Source organism: Bos indicus, chromosome 15, assembly GCF_029378745.1.
Source record: "Bos indicus isolate NIAB-ARS_2022 breed Sahiwal x Tharparkar chromosome 15, NIAB-ARS_B.indTharparkar_mat_pri_1.0, whole genome shotgun sequence".
Lineage (NCBI taxonomy): Eukaryota > Metazoa > Chordata > Mammalia > Artiodactyla > Bovidae > Bos > Bos indicus.
The window spans coordinates 76,986,447-77,008,318 of NC_091774.1; the positions used below are offsets into that span (position 1 = coordinate 76,986,447).

A 21,872-nucleotide genomic window follows, 5' to 3' on the forward strand; every position below is an offset into this window, starting at 1 on the left:
AAACTTAGTCACACATTACAAAAGGAAGAGAAAAGTTCATCGACAAGGCCTGCTATTTTCCTCTAGAAAAGCCTGAAGAAGCAACAGACAAGCCAGCTTCGAAACTAGAACCTACATTCTTGACGAGCACACTTCTCACTAGTGGAAAAAGGAGATGCGATAAAAGGCTGGGGTAGAGACAGCACGGATGCTCAGTGACTGATGGAAGCCAAATAAGTACAAGGCCCTTGGTGCTGAAAGGCATCTGTGAAAGCTGGGTTCTCTGGGAGGAGTGCTGCATTTATTTCTCTGTTTCCCAGGCAACCAAGCCAGCCCCTTATCGCCTTTACTTTCATCACTGGAGCAGAATGAAAGGTAATTGGGTTAATTATTAAAGCGGTCCTAGCTAGTACCACCACCACTAATTGTCCATTTATCTGGGATTTACAAACAGCTGTCTTAATTGATGTTGAGCTGGAATGTGCCACTCACTTTATCAGCCTGGCTACTGGAGAGGTCAAGAACATGGAGAATGGACCAGCCAAGGAGATAAAGGGTCTAACACCAGAATTATCCTTCATTTCTGCTCATACTCATGTAAGTTACCACAATAGCCTTCAACTATATTCACTATTTTTAATCTTTCCCAGATTTGCCAATTCAGGTGAAGATATGGTATACAGTAATTAAGCTGTTTTATTAGGCAACTGCGATATCAAGTTAAGAAATTCAACTATTTTTTAAATGTCGGCACAGCCAGCAGCCCAGATATCCACTTAGTTGGCCAAACTAGACTAGATAGGGCTCCTAAAAGTAATTTCCTAACATACCAGGAAAGTGGGAAATATCTAGGAAAGTGGACCTGTGTTTTTAAACCAGTGTTTTCTAAAAAAGATGAGAGAGTCAGAAAACAACCAAAAATAAAGTTAACAAGAAAAGTAAATTCTTATAAAAGATGTATCCCAGTTGTACCCACAGCACACAATCAACAGAAGGATGCCTGGAACATGACATAACATACAATAATAGTTAAAATGATAACAATAGTTATAACAACTATAGCAATAGTTATAACACTGGACCATTGGGTTTATTATATAGACATAATATATATGGCAATAATAGCACAAAGCAGGACTGTAAGAATGTAGCTATAATGGAACAAGGTTTCTATATTTTACCAGAATCAGGTTTGTGTAAGTCTGAGGTAGATCCTGATACAGTTTAAAATCAAGAAAGGAATTAAAACAGCACATTAGAAGCTATCCACTCAATACAAAAGAAGTCAGTAAAGGAGAAATAGGGTAATAAAAAAAGACATTAGAAAGACAAAAAACAAGCAGCAAAATGGTAGGGAAAAATCTGACTACATCAATAACATTAAATACGAATGGACTAAACAATCTAATCAAAAGGCAGAGACTGTCAGGCTAGACAGAAAAATAAGATACAACTGCATGGTTTCTATAGGAGACATACTTTAGATTCTAAGATATAAATAGGCTTAAAGTGAAAGGATGGGAAAAGATATATTATGCAACCAACAAACCACAAAAGAGCTGGAGTAGCTATACTGACACAAGGAAAACTAGACTACAGACAGTATTACTAGAGAATATAACCTTTAAAAGTGTGAATCACTGTCTTGTATACTTGAAACTTATTTAACATTGTATATCATCTATACCAGAAAAAAAAAAAAGACAATCATTACATGAACAGAGGGACATTTTATAACAAAAAAGTTGCTTCATCAGGAAGGCAAAACAATTACAAACATATATGTACCTAATAACAAGGTCCCAAAATATTTGAGGCAACAACCGACAAAACTTAAGGGAAAAGTATACAATTCAGGAATAATGAGTAAAAATTTCAATATTCTACTCTTAATTGTGGGTAGAACAACTTGACAGAAAATCGGCAAGTGTACACAAAACTTGAAGAACACTATCAACCAAGCAGACTTCCCTGTCATCTATAGAACCCTCCACACAGCGACAAAAGAATACAGTCTTCCCATGCACACGAGTAACATTCTCCAGAATAGACCATATGCTAACCCATAAAACAAGTTTCAACAAATTTAAAGTAACTGAAATCATACAAAGCATGTTCTTTGATCACAGTGAAATTAATTAAGAAAGCAACAACAAAAGGAAATTCGTGAAAATTGGAGAACACACTTCTAAACTAATGGCTCAAAGAAGAAGTCCTAAGAGGAATTAGGATGACTGGGCACAAGGCCATCTCTAGCCCATGACACTCAACCAGGCCCCAATGACCTGTGGCTAGAAGCAAAAAAAAAAAAAAAAAAACCCCTGACACTTCCCATTGATTTTAATCAAAATACTAAATTAAATACATCAGGCTGACATCTGTTGAGAGCAGATGCTCATTAGGATGAAAGTCAAAAAGATTAGGCAGAACAGATAACTAATACCCTGCATTACCCAGGTCCCCATCCCTCAGAAGTTTTCCTTCCAGTAATTACCAGGAAGATGTCAGATGCAGGGCTTCTCATCTCACTTGTATGAAGCCTCAAGCATGCAGAAAAATATTACAGGCTGAAGAACCTTTTGGCAGATACTCCCTACTGAACTCAGGCAAAACACGGCACAGAAGACAGGACAGAGTTATTATGAGTAAAGCAGACAGACCTGGGCAAGCGACATTTACTTCTCTGAGCCTCAGCTTTCTCTCCTGCAGAATGGAAAACACACCATCTACTTCACAGTGTTGTCAGAATCACTGAAGGAGACAGTGTATGGGAAACCACTTTGGGCTGTACCTGGCCCACAGCAGGCAGTCACTGACTTCATTTCCTTCTCTGTTATGGACTGTTACTACACAGAGCTAGAGCTGTCTGCTAAAAGGTCAGCAGAGGGAGTTCCCCAGACTTTTGCAGGTTTCCCCCAAAATATACCCGTCAAGTTGCAGTAGCTTTAAAGGTAGTTATATCTCTTTAAGTACAGGTTTAGAATTTGTGTTGCTGAAGAAGGGGCTGGTGTGGGTTGATGGGTGACTGGCAGCCACTGGGAACCTACGGAATTGTGGGAAAGGCAACAAGATAAGGCAGAAGAGATGAAGATTAACAGACTAGCAAAACACTTCTCTGTAGCAGCTTCTGTTTTATATTACTGCTTTCAGGCTCTTGTGGGAGGAAGTAGGCAGAATGGATCTTAATTTTCTGCAAATCCATTTTTGTTGATGATTCTGAATGGTTTTGGCTAAGGTCCACTGAAAACTCATTTGCCACTGATCATGTCTCCTAAAACTGCAGGTGTGTGGATATGCTTTGTCCCTCCAGATCTGCTAAATTTTCACGCTTCACCTCTACAAACAGCCACTTGCCATACAAAGGGTTTTGACTTATGTTTGGACCTAAGAACCAAACAGCATGATTAAGGTATGGCCAACCACATAGACTCTGAGCTACAGAAACACAGGGATCTTGTCTGTCTTATTCACTCTGGTAGCCCACAACACTGCCTGGCACACAGGTACGGAACAAACCTCTATTGAACGTAACTGTTCTGAGACCATCACAACCTCATTCCAATCATATACGAGAAAAGTGTCTTTCCAGGAAAACTCAGAGTGCTTACTGCTAAAACGCTAATTTGCCTTCACTTTGAAAGCCATTATTACAGCAGCTCTATTATATGATCACAAGTAAGTTTAATAAAAAGCAAAGCATCTGTGTCCAGGAGGGCACAAAGGCGCAGGGAAGGGGTTGTTATATAATGAGATTTTCCTGAGCAAGCAGCACCAGGTCATTAAAAAGCTATGTCTAGAATCCACTTAAAATGGAGGCATTAAAACAAACAGGAAAATCCCCTGAAGATCAGCCAAGTTCCCTGGGACCTCTTTCCCTCTTCCACATTAAGGACCTACAAGAAGAATGCTATTTTGATGCTTTGCACTTAAAAATAGCTGTGGGGAGACAGGCAGACTAGGAAACTGGAGTCCCACTGCCTGGTTCAGCTCCGGCTCCTTTACTTCTAGCTCCATCACTCTGGGCAAGTTAGCCTTCTGGGCTTCAATTTCTACCACTGTTAATTAGATAACAGCACCCATCTCATAGGATTACTGTGAGGAAGAAATGAAATAAGGCAAGGAAGAGCACTTAAAACACTCTCCAGCATACAGCAAATACTCAATGAATGTTAGGCTTTTGTTGTTGCTATTATTATTATTATTATTGGAATTTTCTCAAGAGAAGGAATAAAGAAACACAACCGTCATGGAATCTGGAGGGACATCCAAATATCTACAAATAATGAGGGCGTTTAAGAAAGGCCCGATGGAAAGATAAAAACAAATATATATTAATACATATATATATACAGAATCTAGAAAGACGGTATGGATGAAGCTATATGCGTGGAAGCAGTGGGAATGCAGCCATAGTGAACAGACATGTGGACACAGTAGGGGAGGAGGGGATGGGACGCACCGGGAGAGCAGCACTGGAACATAAACATTACCGGACGTGAAATCACCAGCCAGTGGGAATGTGCTGTATGACCGGAGAGCTCATAACCAGTTCTTTTGTGACAATGTAGAGGGAGGGGTAGGATGTGGTGGGAGGTGGGGGGGAGGTTCAAGGGGGAGGGGACATATGTATACTTATGGCTGATTCCTGCTGATGTATGGCAGAAACCAATATAATATTGTAAAGCAATTATCTTCCAATTAAAAAAAAACAACAGTAGGATAGATGCAAACTATTACACACGGGATGGATAAACAACAAGGTCCTATTCCATAGAACGGGGAACTATATTCGATATCCTGGGATAAACCATAATGAAAACACAGACAGGTTATACACATATGTGTATAACCAAGTCACGCAGCTGTACTGTAGAAAGTAACACAACACTGTAAAATCAAGTATGAGAAAATGAAAAAGACCAATGGACACTTTCTAACTGGTATCTTGAGAAAATGAAAGAAATGAGCTTAAATGTGAATGGAAACCATCCACTAACCTAACTCAAGACTGAACGTCTCCAAGAGTCTAGATTTTCTTATCCTTAGGGTACTCTGCAGTTTCTGTTAGAGAAGTTTTCTCAGTAGATTTCATACTTGTTAACAACTGCCTGCTGGAATATAACCCCTTTATTCAAAACTATCCATAAGTGAAAGTGAGCCATTTGGGGTCAGACCTTTGGACATAAAGAAGGGAAGAAGAAATAGAGGTAAAGAGTTATTAGATCAAAGGAGACAAAAAACAACACAGAGCTGTTAAAAAAAAAAAAAAAAAACCCAAAAAAACGAAATGCCAAGGAAACAGAGACTTCCCAGCAGTAGAGGAGCAGGAGCTGCTGTGTGGGGTGGTGGAGGCAGATGTCTGGAACAAAGAAGGGTGGAGAGGAGCTCTGTAGTACTGTCTGGCAGCAAGTGATTATCTGCTAGTCAGGAGCTTCCACGTGCCATTAGCCAGGCCACACAGAAGTGCCCGGTAAGGAGAGGCACAGAGCCGTGGGGTCTGTTCACCACCGCGGGCCATAACCCTCCTGAGTGGAGGCCATCAGGACACCATGGGGCAGTCTGCTCCTCTACCAAGCCTGGGCCTATGAAGCCCTGGCATCCAGCAGAGAAACCACCGAGGTTCCTAGTGGTTTCTAGGCCTTGACGCTGGCTCAAGAATACTGCTACTTAAAGGACGCCAGGTCCCACGGCCCACCCACCAGCTGTCACCACAGCTTGGTCAGAAATCACCTTCCTGCAGCTCGATGGTGCCACTGCCTCACACAGATCCCTCTCTACCTTGAACCACCACATGGCCCAGATTTTCCAAAACATATTGTCATTTGAATTTTTTAAATAAGGGTGCTTATTAAAGATACACCAAGATGTGGCTTGATTTTTATAGTTTTTAATGCCTTCACGTACATAAATTTACAAGTTGGCAGTGGAAGTGGGGGTAGGGCAGACGAAGAAGGGGAGGAAAGAGAAAAACCTTTTGTTGGAAAAAAAAATGCATCTGCTTTGTTTCCTTCTCTAGAGACTGCCCAGAAGCAGCAGGACACCATGTGTCTCAGCCCAGTCATGTCATACATCTTAGGCCCCAAACACTGGTCACTGCTACTCAACCACCAGATAACTGCCTCAGCCGGCTTGTCCAGCCCACTTTCTATTCTACGGAAATTTTTAAGCCAGCTCCTCCAAGGGTCTCTCTGCTTCCTCTGAAGACTCCACAGGGCCTGGGAACTCCATGTGCTGGCAGCAGACAAGGGTCAGAGAGGTGTGCCTTCAGCTCCTAATTAAATCACAGGATCTGGCTCATGAGTTCCTTGCCAATAAAACATGAACAAGGCACCTTTATCATTCCATTTAAAAAAGTCTATTTGCTGGATTAAGAAACAAATGGTTTAAACAAATTAAAACAAAAAAATGTCTGAAGGAAGAGGGGATGGATAAAAAGCAGCAGCTTCCCTCCATCAGTAGCTTCCTGCCCTGAAGTAAGGCATCTGAGTACGAGACTTTCCACCAGATGCCAAGATGCCATCGTAACAACGCAGGTAAAGAAAGGAAAGCTCTCCTTGACTCCCTCTTCCTTTAAAATGTCAAAATCCAAAGAAACAACTCCTTCTTACCTGCCAGGACCCTGTTAACAGAAGAGTGAGTAGCCAAGCCAGGCTGTCCACGTTCATGAAAAATCCCAGCATAAGGCAAGTATTCAGGCAGCAAGAAACGCCTGTAAGAAGGAATCGCATGTTAAAAGCCTACTATCTTAAAACAAAGGACATACACCATCTACCAACCCTCAATCAAAGATAAGGGATCCACTAAGCCTAGGAATCCATAGAAACCTAGAGCAGAGTGAAATTTCTAAGACACATCCCTTAACACATGTCACATCTTCTTCCTGGATCATGCTTCTAAGGTTTCCTGGGGCTTCTTTTCTTGGAGGGGTGGCGGGTGGGGGGCCTCCTATTCTTGAACAGGATGCTCCCAATGCCACTTTTCTATGCCTTGTCATTGTGGTTAATCATCTTCTGGGAAGTTTTTAGGTGGCAGGGCTTGACTGTAGGCTCCCTAGGACATAATTCCAGATATGGACAATCCAGACCAGGAAGTAGGTTTAAAAATCCCAGTCTCTCGTAAAGGCTCCTTTAGAAAAGCCTAAGAGCTGACTACCCGGTTCTTACCTTGGGACAAAGCGTCCAAGCGAAGGTGCAGACATGCGGGCATTGCGAGGAGCTCGGTGCCTGGATCTGTCACCACTGTCCCTGGAGAAAAAGAAAAAGACTGCACGTGAGAGAGTCACGAAAGCAGAAGCAGACACCAGCCCCAGAGACAAGACGCCCCAAACTAAAGTCCTGCCCTTCAGTGAGGGCCCCGGAGAAATCAGTCATCCTGGTTGCTTACTAACTTGAGTGGCACATTCATATACTGCATTTCTGGAGAACCTCGATTAAAAAATTTATGAGCATTTACTAACAGTTCAGTAAGAAGGAAGATTTTTCTTGGGTTAATGTGGTCTCTGAACTCTGCAGCGTGTGAAACTGAAATCAAGTTTAGATCTTCTAAAGGGATTTAGAATGGATATATATAAACTTTTTGTTTTCTAGATCAAAAGATGAGAGAAACTTTGGCTTTAGAGGATCCTGAAGGAAGAAAAATTCTCCCATCGATTTCATTCAACAACTGATTATCTCTAAATACACCTGTTTAGGTCTGTGGTATGGAAAAATTATTGATATGCGAAAGAAAAACAACACAAGAAAAAGACTAGGCAGTCCTTTCTTTTAGAGACTGAAAAGTTAACAATGATGAAGATGATCAGACAATGCAATCCTAAGCTAGGGCATTTTAGCAAAGAGAAAAAATGTTTAGTGTTTTCTTTACGGTCTGTTAGAATAACAGTAATAACCACCATTATAAAATAGCTACTAAGTCCTAATACAAAGATTATTAATTAATATGTTATTTCATTTAATCTTTTGAGTTTTCCATCAAGAATCATTAGACATGTTCTACAGATAAGGGACTAAGGGCCAGAGAGGGAAATGCCCAAGGTCACATAACTAGTAGGTGGCTGAGGTAAGATCAAGGAAGATCCGTCTGACTCTAAAGCCCTGGCTCTTTTCACTATGCTTCACTGCTTCCTACAAGAGAAGAGAAGACAGAACCTTCATGTGGCTTAGTTTCCAATGCATGAAAGGAACAATAAGCCAAAGGGCACTGGCTAGACACAGTAGTTAATTAACTGCTCAATCAACTCTACAAAATAAATGAACCTCTTGAGAGCTTGATTTGGGGTATTTTCTGAATTCTTCCTTTGGATTATCTTCAACTTAATGAGATAATCTTCAAACTGGCCCTGGAATCAAAGTTAAGACAACACTTTGGCTTTCAAGGGCACTACTGAGAGCCTTACAAACCAGAAATGAAAGCCCAGGAAAATTTTTATATCTTGGTAGAACTGGATGCTGAGCATTTAGAGACAAATCAATATCAGGGATCTTGGAAGTTGATCCATTAAAAGTCAGTACTTGGTTTTTATCTTCCCAGAAGAGACAGCATACTGCTGTTTTCTTTAACAGAGCAAATTTCTTTGACTTGAAACTCTACAGATGAAGGGAGATGCAAGAAAAGAGAGATAAGATCATATGGAAAGTGAAAAGGGGATTATAAAGAACGAGATCAGAAGTTCCTGACCAGTAGACCGCAACTCTGGGGAACGCACAAATTATTATAAGGAGCAGCTTATTATCAAACAAAAAAGGCAGCTCCCAAACTAAGTATATTATTATTTTTCAATATGTAGATTCAAGTTGTGATCAAAGTACCAATTCAGTTAAAAGTACAAGGGAATTCATGACAGCTCTTCACATATTTTACTTATCAATGGGCACTGAAAGTGCAACTAATTATCATGAGAGGAGTTAGAAAATATTTTGAAGTTTTAAGGGTTCTAAGGGGGAAAAAGGGGTCCTAAGCCTCAAAACGGTCAAAAATTAAGTTACAGAAAGAAGCATCATGGGACAAATCCAATTACTTTATTCTACAGCTATGAGAGAGAGCTGGCCTTCCCAGAACCACAACGCGGAGCTGACAATTTACTTCTGAACAAGGGCCAAAGAGCCCTCTCCCTCTGGACAATAAACAGCACTCTATCTGGCATAAGCAGACTTGAAGAGCAGGAAAGGGGGGTGGGCAGTGCAGGAGGCAGCGGTTGTTGTTTAGTTGCCAAGTCATGTCTGACTCTTTTGCGACCCGATAGACCATAGCCTGCCAGGCTCCTCTGTCTGTGGGAATTCCCAGGCAAGAATACTGGAGCGGGCAGCCATTCCCTTCTCCAAGGGAACTTCCTGACCCAGGGGTGGAACCTGCCTCTCCTGCATTGGCAGGCAAATTCTTCACCACTGAGCCACCAGGGAAGCCCGTAGGAGACAGTACGAAACAGCAACTGCCAGAACCCAAACAAGACACACAGCCGGGTGAAAGGACATATGAAGATAACGCAGAAAGATGGACGAACACTGTGGCTGGGAGAAAATGTGGGCTCCTGTGACATATTTCCTATGGCTCTTTTCATTGTTATTAAAACCTAAAAACAATTAACTTCCTTCTGATTCAATTTCTCCTTCCATTTAAAAAAAGAAGGGAGGAAGGAGGACAAAACGTGGTCAGAGATAATGGCTTTATGTTACTTAGAGATTACTGGAAGACATATACAGATGTAACTATATATAGCTATATCTTCCAGTAATCTCTGAGTAACATATCATAACAATCTTCTTATATATATATACACACATAGAGAGAGAGGAAAATAAGATGCATACACAGGGAAATCAGCTGGCTCAGATACAAGCAGTCTCAGACTGACGGTTACATTAGGAACCACAAAAAAGGCAATATATTAAGTGATTGGAGATGTAGCTAACATTTTGATTAATGACAGAGAAGTCGGAGTTAAACAGCATTTCAATAAAATGTAGAGAAGACTTCAAATTCAAATTGTTGGGCACACCAGCAAAGAAGCAGAAATGACAGAACTGTACACAGACTGATTGGAAAAGTGGACCGTGGTGAACACACAAATGAGATGCTGCCTATGGGAAAAAAAAAAATCACAAAGGCACCTGGGAGAAAACAGCCTCTAACAGTAACAACTCAAACATTTCCTGACTGGAAGAAACTTGAAAACATAAATGAGCAAGGTGGCAAAGGCCAGAATGCCCAACCAGTGGACAAGTTAAGCAGGAAGAGGGCACAAGACCCAGGTTTTCCTGCTGGCACACAAAAAACCTTGACTAAAGGCATGGTTCCAATAAGCGAGAGGTGAAAAGAGCAACTAATGACTCTAGCTGCTAGTTCTTCTATAGTTCAGAAAGGAGAGAAAATTCAAAATAAGGAGCTGAGATGGGGAAACATATTTCAATGTAAAGGACATTGGCAAAGGCTCGGCGGAGGGGGTGGGTAGAAGTGAGGGGAGAAAGGAAGAGTGGTAAGAGTGTTAGGAAAGGACAAAGAAATTAAAAAAAAAATACTTAACATGTTCAATTCAGAAAACTACAGACTCTGCCACTCACTTCAGTGCTGATACAAGATCAACATGGAAGAAGACTCCACAAGATGAAGGAGGCAAATTTAGGCAGAGACTGACGGTTAAAAAATGTTTGCCAGATGAGCAGTGCGTGAAAGGTAGACCCAGAGAGGCAGTTCACGGAGGAATAACGGAGGGTGCTAAATACTGGAGACTAACATAACACAAGGGCTTCCCTGGTGGCTCAGAATCCACCTGCCAATGCAGAAGATGCAGGTTCAATCCCCAGGTCAGGAAGATCCCCAGGAGAAGGAAATGGCAACCCACTCCGGTATTCTTACTTAGAGAATTCCATGGACAGAAGAACCTGATGGATGGACTACAGTCTGTGGGGTTGCAACACAGTTGGACATGACTTGGCGACTAAACAAGAAGAACAAGGACAACGTAACACAGACCATGCCCTTTTCAAGGAGGGGGCGGGGAGGGACTTAAACAAAAACAGTGAAGACCCGAGTATGCAAACATGCTGGCACTGCTCCTCTCACTGGAGGACTCTTTCTCACCAGAATCCTTTTCAGGGAAACACCTGAGAAATCCTCATCAATTTCCTCAGCCAGAAGCTGCCTTTAAGCCAGCGGGACAGAAGCTGGCTGAGTTATTAATGGCTTTCCCAGCTGTTGAACTCTGTGCATCTCTGATTAACTCTCAGAGGGGTATTTGGGAAGGAGAGAGAAAAAAAAATCAGACTTTCTTATAAAACATTTTATAAGGAAAAAAACACCCTCCAAACAATTAAGCGTCTAAGACGAGTGCCGAATACAAGAAAAAGCAATCTCTGGAACAAGGGAGAAACACAGCAGCTACCCTTGCTAAATGCCTGGGATTAATTGCCTCAGAGAGAGGCTATAATTTAAAGGAATGGAAAACACACCTACAGGCCGCCGTCTGAGTCCTGACCAGACAGGCGGGCTGCCATCACCCTCATGACAAACAGCTCTGACTTGGGCCTTTGTCAAGGCAGCTCTGGCAGCACAGAGCTCAAAAGGCCATTGTCTTCTTGACAATACACAGTTGACTCTGCTGAAAATTAGACTATTAAAAAAAAAACACCTGTTTCCCTGTGTTCTTCGGTTTCTACTCAATCTCCAGACAATAGAAGGCGTACTCCATCATTCCTGCCCCTGGATACACAGAGAGCTTGCCCCAGTCCTTTCCTTACTCGGGTGCCATTAGTGAGGCTCTAAGGCAATGGCACCCCACTCCAGTACTCTTGCTTGGAAAATCCCATGGACGGAGGAGCCTAGTAGGCTATAGTCCATGGGAGCGCCAAGAGTTGGGCTTGACTGGGTGACTTCACTTGCACTTTTCAGTTTCATGCACTGGAGAAGGAAATGGCAACCCACTCCAGTGTTCTTGCATGGAGAATCCCAGGGACGGGGGAGCCTGGTGGGGGGCCGTCTATGGGGTCGCACAGAGTCAACTTAGCAGCAGTAGCAGCAGTCTCTACTTTGAAGGACTGTGTATGTGTGCCAGGGAGAGATTTCTGGGAGGGAGGCACAGGCCCAGCAGGGATTATTCACAGGGGATATCTAATAGCAGAGGTCTCTTGGAAATGCAGAGCCTTAATTCTTCTCCAAGGAATAGTAATATAACAGATAATTACCACTTACAAATTCTTCTCCTCTCTTATTCTACCTTTAATTTCATCTGCATACATTATGCAAATCCATATTCCTATTGTGCATTTTATATTAAAAAATAAATACATATCTCTAAGTGATAGTTACCCTCCTTTCCCTCTCTTCCCTCGTGGCTGTTTAATTCTTTAAACCCAGACATATTTCATTTTTCTCTTCCCCTAGCATTCCTTATAATAAATATTCATATGTATTATACTTGCCCAGAAAGAATACTAATTCTAAAGCTGCCAAGCAATATTATATATTTCTAAGCAATAGAAAAGAGCTGGAATTCTCAGGAAAGAGCTGGAACTCAGGCAGGCATATATTTTATAAATATGCTGGGGCTCCATAGGTACCAGATATCCTATTCCTAATCCTCAGGAGGGGAATCTGAACCCTGGTGGTTCAGATGGTAAAGAATCTTTCCTGAAAGGCAGGAGACCTGGGTTTGATCCCTGGGTCAAGAAGATCCTCTGGAGAAGGGAATAGCTACCCACTCGAGTATTCTTGCTTGGAGAATCCCACAGACAGAGGAGCCTGGCGGGTTACAGTCCATGGGGTCCCAAAGAGTCAGACACGACTGAGCGAATAACACCTTCACAATCCCCAGGAGGAAGTCTCCCCACTTTGCTGAGACTTCTCATTATTCTACGTCTGCTGAGTACAAGGTAAAGTCTTCTAAGACAGTTAGTTAGCTCCAACAAAGATCCAAGAGCTTTAGGGCTGAAATAAACTTCAGAGATTATCTAATCTGATTTTACAAGATCAGACATTGAGGCCTGGGGTAGGAGAGGGACTTGCCAAAGATCAAATAACAAATCACAGGAGTCCCTAGACGATAGGCGTTAGGCTCTGGGGACCAGCGGGCTCGCACAAGAGATCCTGGTTCCACTCACCGCTGCTCTGGGAGTCACTTGCTACTTTTATAAACTTAGTTCAAAATCAGTTCCAGTGAGAGTAAAAAAGGACTTGGGCAACACTGTGTGTGGAGAAGTAGGAAGTGAGACAGCGCAGCACTCAGGCGGCTCGTCTCCCAGGAACATTCACAAATAGGCCCCTGTCTTAGAAAACACCGAGGCCTCTCACACCCAATACTTAACATGCAGTCCTCATATGTTCTCGTGTGGATTTCGCCCACTGCTTTCTAACTGGTTTTCCTGCATCCGTATACTTGCAACTTGCCTAACCAGTGCTGTCAGAATTCACTGCCTAAAATACATATTGAATAATGGCTGCCCTCAGATAAAAATGAGGTCAAAATTTCTCAGCCAGGCATTTCAGGCCCTCCACAGCCCAGGTCTTTCTGATCTTCTCGCTCGAACACACCATTGCTCTGAAAAGTCAAAGTCGCTCAGTCCTGTCTGACTTTTTTTGACCCCGTGGACTGTACAGTCCATGGAATTCTCCAGGACAGAATACTGGAGTGGGTAGCCTTTCCCTTCTCCAGCGGATCTTCCTGACCCGGGAATTGAACCGGGGTCTCCCGCAAAGCAGGTGGATTCTTTATCAACTAAGTTATCAGGGAGCAACCTATTGCTTCCATTGCTCTAGCCACGGATCTCTGCAGAGTCTCCAAATAAAGCCTATTAATCTTCCGTGTTTAGGTTTTTGCCTAAGCTACTCCTTTGTCAAGAGCCTCCTTCCCTACTCCCATCCTCCACATCAATCCATCAGAGTCCTCGGCCGTCTTCACACCCAGCTGAAATCCACGAAGCCTTCTCACATCTCCCCTAGCACCCTCTCCCATGTGCGTTGGTGGTATCGTGGCGAGCATAGCTGCCTTCCCAAGTACTCGCTCCTTTCACACAAAGCTGTCCTGTACTTCAGTTCAGCTCAGTTCAGTCGCGTCCAACTCTTCGTGACCCCATGAATCGCAGCACACCAGGCCTCCCTGTCCATCACCAACTCCTGGAGTTCAGTCAGACTCACGTCCATCGAGTCAGTGATGCCATCCAGCCATCTCATCCTCGGTCGTCCCCTTCTCCTCCTGCCCCCAATCCCTCCCAGCATCACAGTCTTTTCCAATGAGTCAACTCTTCGCATGAGGTGGCCAAAGGACTGGAGTTTCAGCTTTAGCATCATTCCTTCCAAAGAAATCCCAGGGCTGATCTCCTTCAGAATGGACTGGTTGGATCTTCTTGCAGTCCAAGGGACTCAAAAGAATCTTCTCCAACACCACAGTTCAAAAGCATCAATTCTTCGGCACTCAGCCTTCTTCACAGTCCAACTCTCACATCCATATATGACCACAGGAAAAACCATAGCCTTGACTAGACGGACCTTTGTTGGCAAAGTAATGTCTCTGCTTTTGAATATGCTATCTAGGTTGGTCATAACTTTCCTTCCAAGGAGTAAGCGTCTTTTAATTTCATGGCTGCAGTCACCATCTGCAGTGATTTTGGAGCCCCAAAAAATAAAGTCTGACACTTCAGGGTACCTTATTACAGTCTGTTATAAGATACTATGTAAAGATCTGATCATTCGACAGCTTAAAACTCTTCAGTGACCCCCTCTCACCTACAGGGTAAAGGTCACCTCCTTTGCAAGGCACCTGAGACGTCCCAAGATCTGGCGCCACTCTAACTCCCGGGCTCATCTCCTGCCGTATCTTGGACTTGAGAACCTGCCCATACTTGTCAACAAGGGAACCCCTGACAGACTCCAGAAGGTTTCATGTTTCTATGACTGTGCATTTATTTGCCGTTCTTCTAAGTATACTGGGAGGAAAAGTCCTATTTTAAGGTATATACTTTGTCTTTTATAAACCCACCCTGTAAAAACAAGCAACCATCACAAAAATCAATTATGTGAAATTATTTAATACTCTGGTGAAAAAAAGGAAGTGAACAGTTTCTTATCTCATCTCAGTTTAAGGCCTGCTTCCACGTAACACCACCACTGGATAAATGTCCTAGGGTGCCTGACTTGACTGCTTTGGCAGGTTCCAGTCAGTAAAGAGAACAGTCACTTTACAGCATCTTCCCTCACAGTTTCTCTTGCACTTCTGATATCAAAGAGTTTACAGTCTGTAAGTCAAAGGGAGAGACAAAGGCAGCCTCATTTCAAAATGAATAGACAACTTTTTCCACTGAAGGTTCACCCTTTCCTTTCTTGGCTACAAGTAACGCATTTGTTATTAGCAGTCACCGACTCCCACGGGAGTCCTGGAAATCTGGCGCACAGAAGAGAGAACGGGGTAAAGCCACTGCCGAGGACACGTGGCTTCACTCGACTGCAATGCCTAGCCCTGAAACTGGACACGAGCTTGTGGGCCCCACAGAGCTGTCAGGACTTCATCTGCAGACGCAAGATGAGAGCAGCATGACTGGTTTTCTAACGTATGTTCTTGGTGTGACTTAATTAAATTTTAGTCACAGCAAAAGGGCAGACGAAGAATATTAAATTTCGAACTATAAAGGCAAGTAACTTCTCCTACGCCACACCCAATCAGATGGCAGAGCTGAGTGACAGCCTTCAGAACCCTCCTCAGCTATGTTATATATACTAAGAAGACCTTTCGATGACTTCCTTGCTAGAACTTCCCTGCGTCTGGCAAGGGGAACACGAAAGCCCGCAGGTTGAGGCTCCTCTGCACGAATGGACGTGGTATGGCGACAAACACATCATGCCAAACCGAGGAACCAGCACCCATCCTGAGCTCTCAGAAACGACTGTCAATCATTTCACAAGGAAACGGTCTGGCGTATTTACTCACAGCATGGATTTCTAGGTAAAAGGAGACCAAATACAACCAGATATATTGGAAGAGTTAATAAAATACATGCAACAGACTTAAAGAGACTTCATCTTAAGGCTGAAAGACTAGGATTTCGCACTGAGATGTTTTCCCAAAGTACAGCCCAGTGTCACAAGTGTGAATGAACGACTATTTCTCTCTGTGCTGGCAGCAACTCTTAAGAAGTTGAATATAATTACCCAGTGTTGGGAGATATTTGTGACTGATCTAATCTGAAGCTTCTCCAGTTCTGACTGTCATTAGCACAGGGTATCTTTGCCTTGGAAGGCAAAGTAGTTACAAAAAGAGGCAAGAATCAGGAGATGATTCTGAGACTGTAATTACGTTTAGAATAACAGATAAAATGAGGAAGAGGAGCTGAGGATAGTTAAAACTACAGTCATAAAGTCACAGACACCACGTCTTTTGCAGGACTTAGGAACTACGGGAACACAGAGCTCAACCTGGGCTTCACAGAAGCCTCTCTCCATCTTTTTCCAAAGGGATGGTGAAAATAAAAATGTGTGTTTTCCTTCGGCTTCTTTGCCATCTACATTCTAGTGGGTGGTCTGAGCTCAGAAGCAGGCAGACAGCAAGGTCAGGGGCAGCCACATCCTGCCCCTGCTTGTGAGCATCTTTATGCAAAGACAGACGCTGAGGGCTTCAGGACGGACCTCCTGACAGCAGGTTTCTGGATGTCCTGTTTGTGCATTTTAACAAACACGGGGTGCCTGCAGTCTCAATCCTTGCTGCAGACAGAGACGAATGGTAAGAGAAAATTGCCTCCCTGGGAAGATGGTCATCAATCCAAATACAAAGAATGGAAAATTTAACCTGATGTTGACCAACCTTCAAAGCTATCCCCCATGAGCGATAAATCTAGACAGTCTTGTTCCCCCAGCAAGCTCACGGAGCTAGGACTCAAATATGGTTGTACATCATTTTTAAAGGGTTTTACATCTGCAGGACAATAAAGTCAGACACTAAATATGTTTGCTCCTGATCTCTAATCTTAGATATGCCTAATTTTGGTCAAGCTTCAGTATCCTTACTTTAAAAAAACCACACTGAAAGGAACTACTATCTCAGAGGGTTATTATAACGAGTAAACTAGATTTTTAAATATACAATGTTATGTCTGTTACTAACTAGTGTACATGAAAAATATGGTAGCTGACTGATCCCTTTCATTCGATGGAAGATTAAAGAGAACCAAAACAGAAGGGATATGGGGAATGGCTCCCTTTGTTTTTTGAGGCCACTATACACCTGGATGGGACATGCTGGAGAAAGGCAAAATGATCTCCGACTCCGCAAATGGGAGGAGAGAGAAGAGGTCATGCTGGAGGGGCAGAGGCAGGCACGCATTGTGCTGGGAAGGCGAGGAAGCCCAGCAGGGCAGCGTCTCTGAATGGTACTCTAAGTGCTAGGAGGATCCCAGGCCACACCTAACTTACCTGCGCCTCTGTACTTGAAAGAACTATAAATTACAGGTGTACCTTCCCTTCTGATTGAGGAAAAGGATTGGGGAAAGAAATTAAAAGGCACAATCCCTAACTCTCTCACCCTGTCCCCTCTCAGAGCCCCTGGAGACTAACAGAGGGGCAAGCACAAGCAGCCCTCGGCCTACAGCAGGGGAGGAGGGGGGAAGGAGAGGACGCACGAGCAGACGGTAACTGGGCCTCGAGCAGCCAGCAGTGTCCTGCACGAGAAGGCCTGGACGGCTAACACTGAGGTGACTGACCCACAGCTACTCTTAAAAAACAAGATTCTGGTCTGCTCCAGCCCCCAAAGAAAGGCAAACGCCAGGGGAGGGGCTTTTGGAGGGACTGGAGAGAAACCAGTCCACCATCACTAACCAGGGAGCCGTGTGAGACCCCAAGGGAAAACAACGGCTAAGTCAGTGCATGAAAGGTGAAGAAGGCGACGTAAATTCAGGCCGTGCTGAAGCCAGGGGGCGGCGAGGGCACAGGGGGACCGTGGGGAGCACAAGGAGGAGGCAGTCTGACACAGGGAAATGGGGGGAGGAAGGGGAGAGGGAGGAGGCGGAACAGAAGGAAGAGAAGGCAAGGTGGGAGCAGAACGTTTTAAACTAACCCAGAACTCCACTGTGAAGGACAAGTCACGAGGCAAGATACAGCTCAAAGGCACAAGTCCCACGTTTCACCACGGCGAAGAGATAACAGCCTTCCACATGCGCGTGGAGAGAGGGCTCTGCAGTCTGCACTGACTCCCAGGGCTCCATGGGATTACCGAGGCTTCTCAGCAGCCCCGAGTCCTGGCAGCCTTGGCCTTGTACGCTGAGACTGCGTCGCTGAATAGCCCCCGGGGCTGGAAGAACACTCATTTCGGCAAGGGAACAAATCTCCCTACAGGTGTCTGCCTGGCTAAAGGCGGACTGGAGACTGTCCCTTCACTGCTGGGCCCACATCCACCCGCCCCCCCCAGCAGGGACTTAAGCCAGGAGGACACATGCCGAGAGTCCCAGAGCGGCTGGGCCCTTCTCGCCCCGCCACCTCTCCTCCGTTTGCCACAGCACAGCTGCTTCAGGGCATCCTTGCATTTCCTCCACATTTCCATCTTCCGCAGACAAATGAACCTCCCACTGAGTGTCCCTTCTGCCTCTAAGCACACAGTTGCTGTGTGTTTAAGGACTGAGTCACGAGGGCAAATTGGTACGACGGGCGTCCCCATCTTCTTGGTCCTTGGAGGCAAAGGTATTCCTCAAACACCTTAAAGCTCCACTGCAAGACGGCTCCTGGGGAGCTACCCATTCAGCTCACGAAAGAAGGCAGAAGGGAGGCAGGGACTCTCAAGATCCCAGACTTGACCAGGCCGCGTCAAGATGAATGGGAAGCAAAAGGAAGATGACTGACAGGCTGTCCTGTTCCAGTACTGGCAGCAAAAGAAGATGCTCAGCCATCCTTCTCTCCTTCTTATTTTGCATGTTTTGAGAAAATCAAAATGTAGGAATCAAAGCAAGAGCCAAATGTCCAATTTGATACGAGCCAGGAAAACTCAGTTTCAGGATGGAAAGAAACACAAGAGGTGGCTAGAAAGGTCAGGCATGGCAGCTGAGAGATTGTAAAACCCGGCAGCCACACTGCGGAGCTTGACCCCACAGCCCAGGGCTGACGCTGCTCCTTCAGTTCAACCCTGTAACCCAGCTGACCACTCGAAGAGGCTCGAAGACGGAGGAAACACCTCTCAACCCCCATATTAATCTGACAGGCCATCTCCAAAGGATCCTTGCTAGGGGTGGAGGGAGACAGGACACTGAGAGGCAAGGGACCAGGACCTCAAAGAAGCAGTGTGATCGAGGGTGTAAGAGAATTTTGTCTCCTGGGGAAATTCAAGACTTTTATTTTTAATCTCTATATCCACTTTTTTGTAAGAGAAAAAAACACCAACCCTCCTGCCTCCTGGATGGTGTGAAGTCAGTCCACATGAAGCATTTCCACAGTCACTGTTCATGCAAAAGGGAAGTAGAAATGTCGCCTGAAGTGCAGCGGCCCATCTTCTCCCAGCCTGGTCTGGGCCCCGTGGGCTGTCTCTTCCCCCAGGCGCCAGGCAATCAGCAGTGCATTGGCCAGAGGTGGGGAGTGCCCTGGGCATTTTAACCCTCTGTCCCTCACCCCATGCTACTGCTTGTAAGTAACAACTTAGGGGTGTGAAGCCAGAATGTCAACCACTGTTGCTCGGACAGTGGCCAACTTGGAAGTACTCACGACTTGGGAGGAGGGGGAAGAAAGCAAGCTGAACAGATACTTACTCAAAGTCCTCAAACTCCAAGTCGGTTCCCTCCACGGTTGGACCCTGGTTGTCTGAGGAAGAGGAGGAGGTGGAGGAACGGAGGCGGTTCTGCTGGTAGCGCATGGAGCGCTGGCGGATACTGTCTCTCCGTGACAGGTACTGGATCATTCTCTGGGCATAGTATGCAGCAGGAGATAATCTGAGAGAGACAGAGAGGAACAAACACAAACTAGCACTAATGCGGGGAGCACTGCGCAAGACAGTAAGTCCAGCTCTCCCGTCACATCTCCCTGAAAGCCAGGAAGCCCAGCGCTCCCTCACATCTCCCTGCCGAGGCGAACTCCGGGGACACGAAAGACAAAGGGCATTTAACTCCCCAGGAGGTTTGTGCTGCAGCGTGCTTATCAGACTGCCTTATCTTGGAACAGAAATACTGGTGGCTAAAGAGGCTGTGTAATCAGCCATCATCTGATCAACAGCTGCCCCCTCCCACGAGTTTAACACTGGACTTTTCTTTTTTAGTTTCTCAAGGGACCTCTTTTAAACTTCTCAGGGTGCCCTTTATAAAGACTCGCAGCTTTCCCCTAATCGTCCATACTCAAAATGTAAGACACGAAAGGGACCGCAGCTTCTTCCACTTTCCAGATGAGAGAACAGGCTGAGAGACGGTGAACCCAGGACGACTGAAGAAGGCATCTTCAGGCGTCCCCTTCACCAGGATTCCTTTCTTCTCCAACAAACATCTATAGTTCCAGAACCGTCCTAGTTCCTTAGGATTATCTCTTTGAACATCTTATCTCTCCTTTACAGATTATCCAGATATTTTAACACAGAGAAGATATTCAGGATAGAGACAGAGTACAATATACTCAGGAAAAACACAAAATCTGAAAGATTCGTCTATTTCTTAAGACAGAGCATCAGAGGCTACATGGGCACTGAGCAACACAGACGCCAACAGTCACTCTCCTCCCTACGGTGGCTGCTCTCATCTAGACAGACCTGCATTCTGACCCTGGGTCAGCACCTTCATACTCCATGAAAATATCCATGTCCTATACAATTTGCATAGTCCCTTCTTTCTCAAGTTTTTCCTCTGTCTTTCACAACACATATAATTTGAGGCTGTGAATTGAGAAAGTGAAAGTAAACCAATATCAGAAAAATGCTTTATATATATATCTTAAGTGGATACTAAGCAATTTCAAGACTTAAAACCTGCCCAAGGCACATACGCTTCAATTCAGCAATTCCATTAGTGATTTTATCCCACAGAAACACACAAGGATATTGAAGATAAATATATAAATTGTTGGCATTAGTGAAAAATCAGAAACACCTCAAATGTCCATCAAAAGATTAAATAAATTATACCTATACAAAGAAACACTATGTAATAGTTGAAAAAGTTATCCCTACATATGCACAACAAAAGCCCTCTAAAATAAAACTTTATGTATGATGTATGTGTGTGCATATATATACACACACACATAGATATATATATTTCTGTAATTAGAACAAAAAATAAAACACAGCAATCCTGATGAGGATTCCCGGGGACCTTAACTTCTACAATGTTTGAATATAAAAGGAAAAAAAGCATCTTCTTTAACAATGGAACTCTGGAAAAACTGATTGAGAATGGAAAAAGAAATACTTATATCCAAATGGTAGGAAAGTATTTACAAACATCTTGCTGCCCGATCTTTCATTACTCCTAGACAAAGTAAGACCCTGGGCAAATCCTCAGTAAATCTACTCACTCAGATCAAAGAAGATCCTGCAGTTAACACGAAATAAGGCTGCCTCAGAAATGACTGCCATCCCAGGTGGCGCCCTTCTGACCAGCCATCCAACAGACTTCCAAGGAGGCCAGGACACAGTCTTTGGAACTCAGAAGGCTGTGTTACGGAACAATATGCTGCCTTTCGTGCCTCTGATTCCAAATTATCTTTATACACTAGGTGGGCACGGAAGGTACAAAAGCCTTGGCCGAGATCATCAGAGTGTAAGAATTAACGTCTCAACTTGTGGGACATTCACTGTCTCTTTGGGCACCTGGTGCCATGCGTTTGGTGAGGATGAATCAAGAACCCTACATTTTCAACGGACAGAAGTCAATACTGTCTCTACCAAATACACAGAAATCTGCCAGCAGAAATCAACTGCTGTTGGTTAAATTCTCAAGTAAATCAGACTAGAAAGG

General features: G+C 44.1%; 1 protein-coding gene across 10 annotated transcripts in view; it reads right to left on the reverse strand.

Annotated features, from left to right (window-relative positions):
* Positions 1-21,872, reverse strand: part of AMBRA1 (autophagy and beclin 1 regulator 1) — a 172,747-nt gene that overhangs the window by 84,815 nt on the left and 66,060 nt on the right. For 7 of the 10 annotated variants that reach the window (XM_019975039.2, XM_019975038.2, XM_070767643.1 and 4 more), the window contains 3 exons: positions 19,683-19,862; positions 7,143-7,223; positions 6,588-6,688 (listed from right to left, as the gene is read on the reverse strand). In XM_019975039.2, coding sequence (XP_019830598.2) covers positions 6,588-6,688; positions 7,143-7,223; positions 19,683-19,862 — 362 coding nt within the window. The remainder of the gene's footprint in view (positions 1-6,587; positions 6,689-7,142; positions 7,224-19,682; positions 19,863-21,872) is intronic. The other 3 variants (XM_019975040.2, XM_070767645.1, XM_070767646.1) reach the window with 1 other exon arrangement.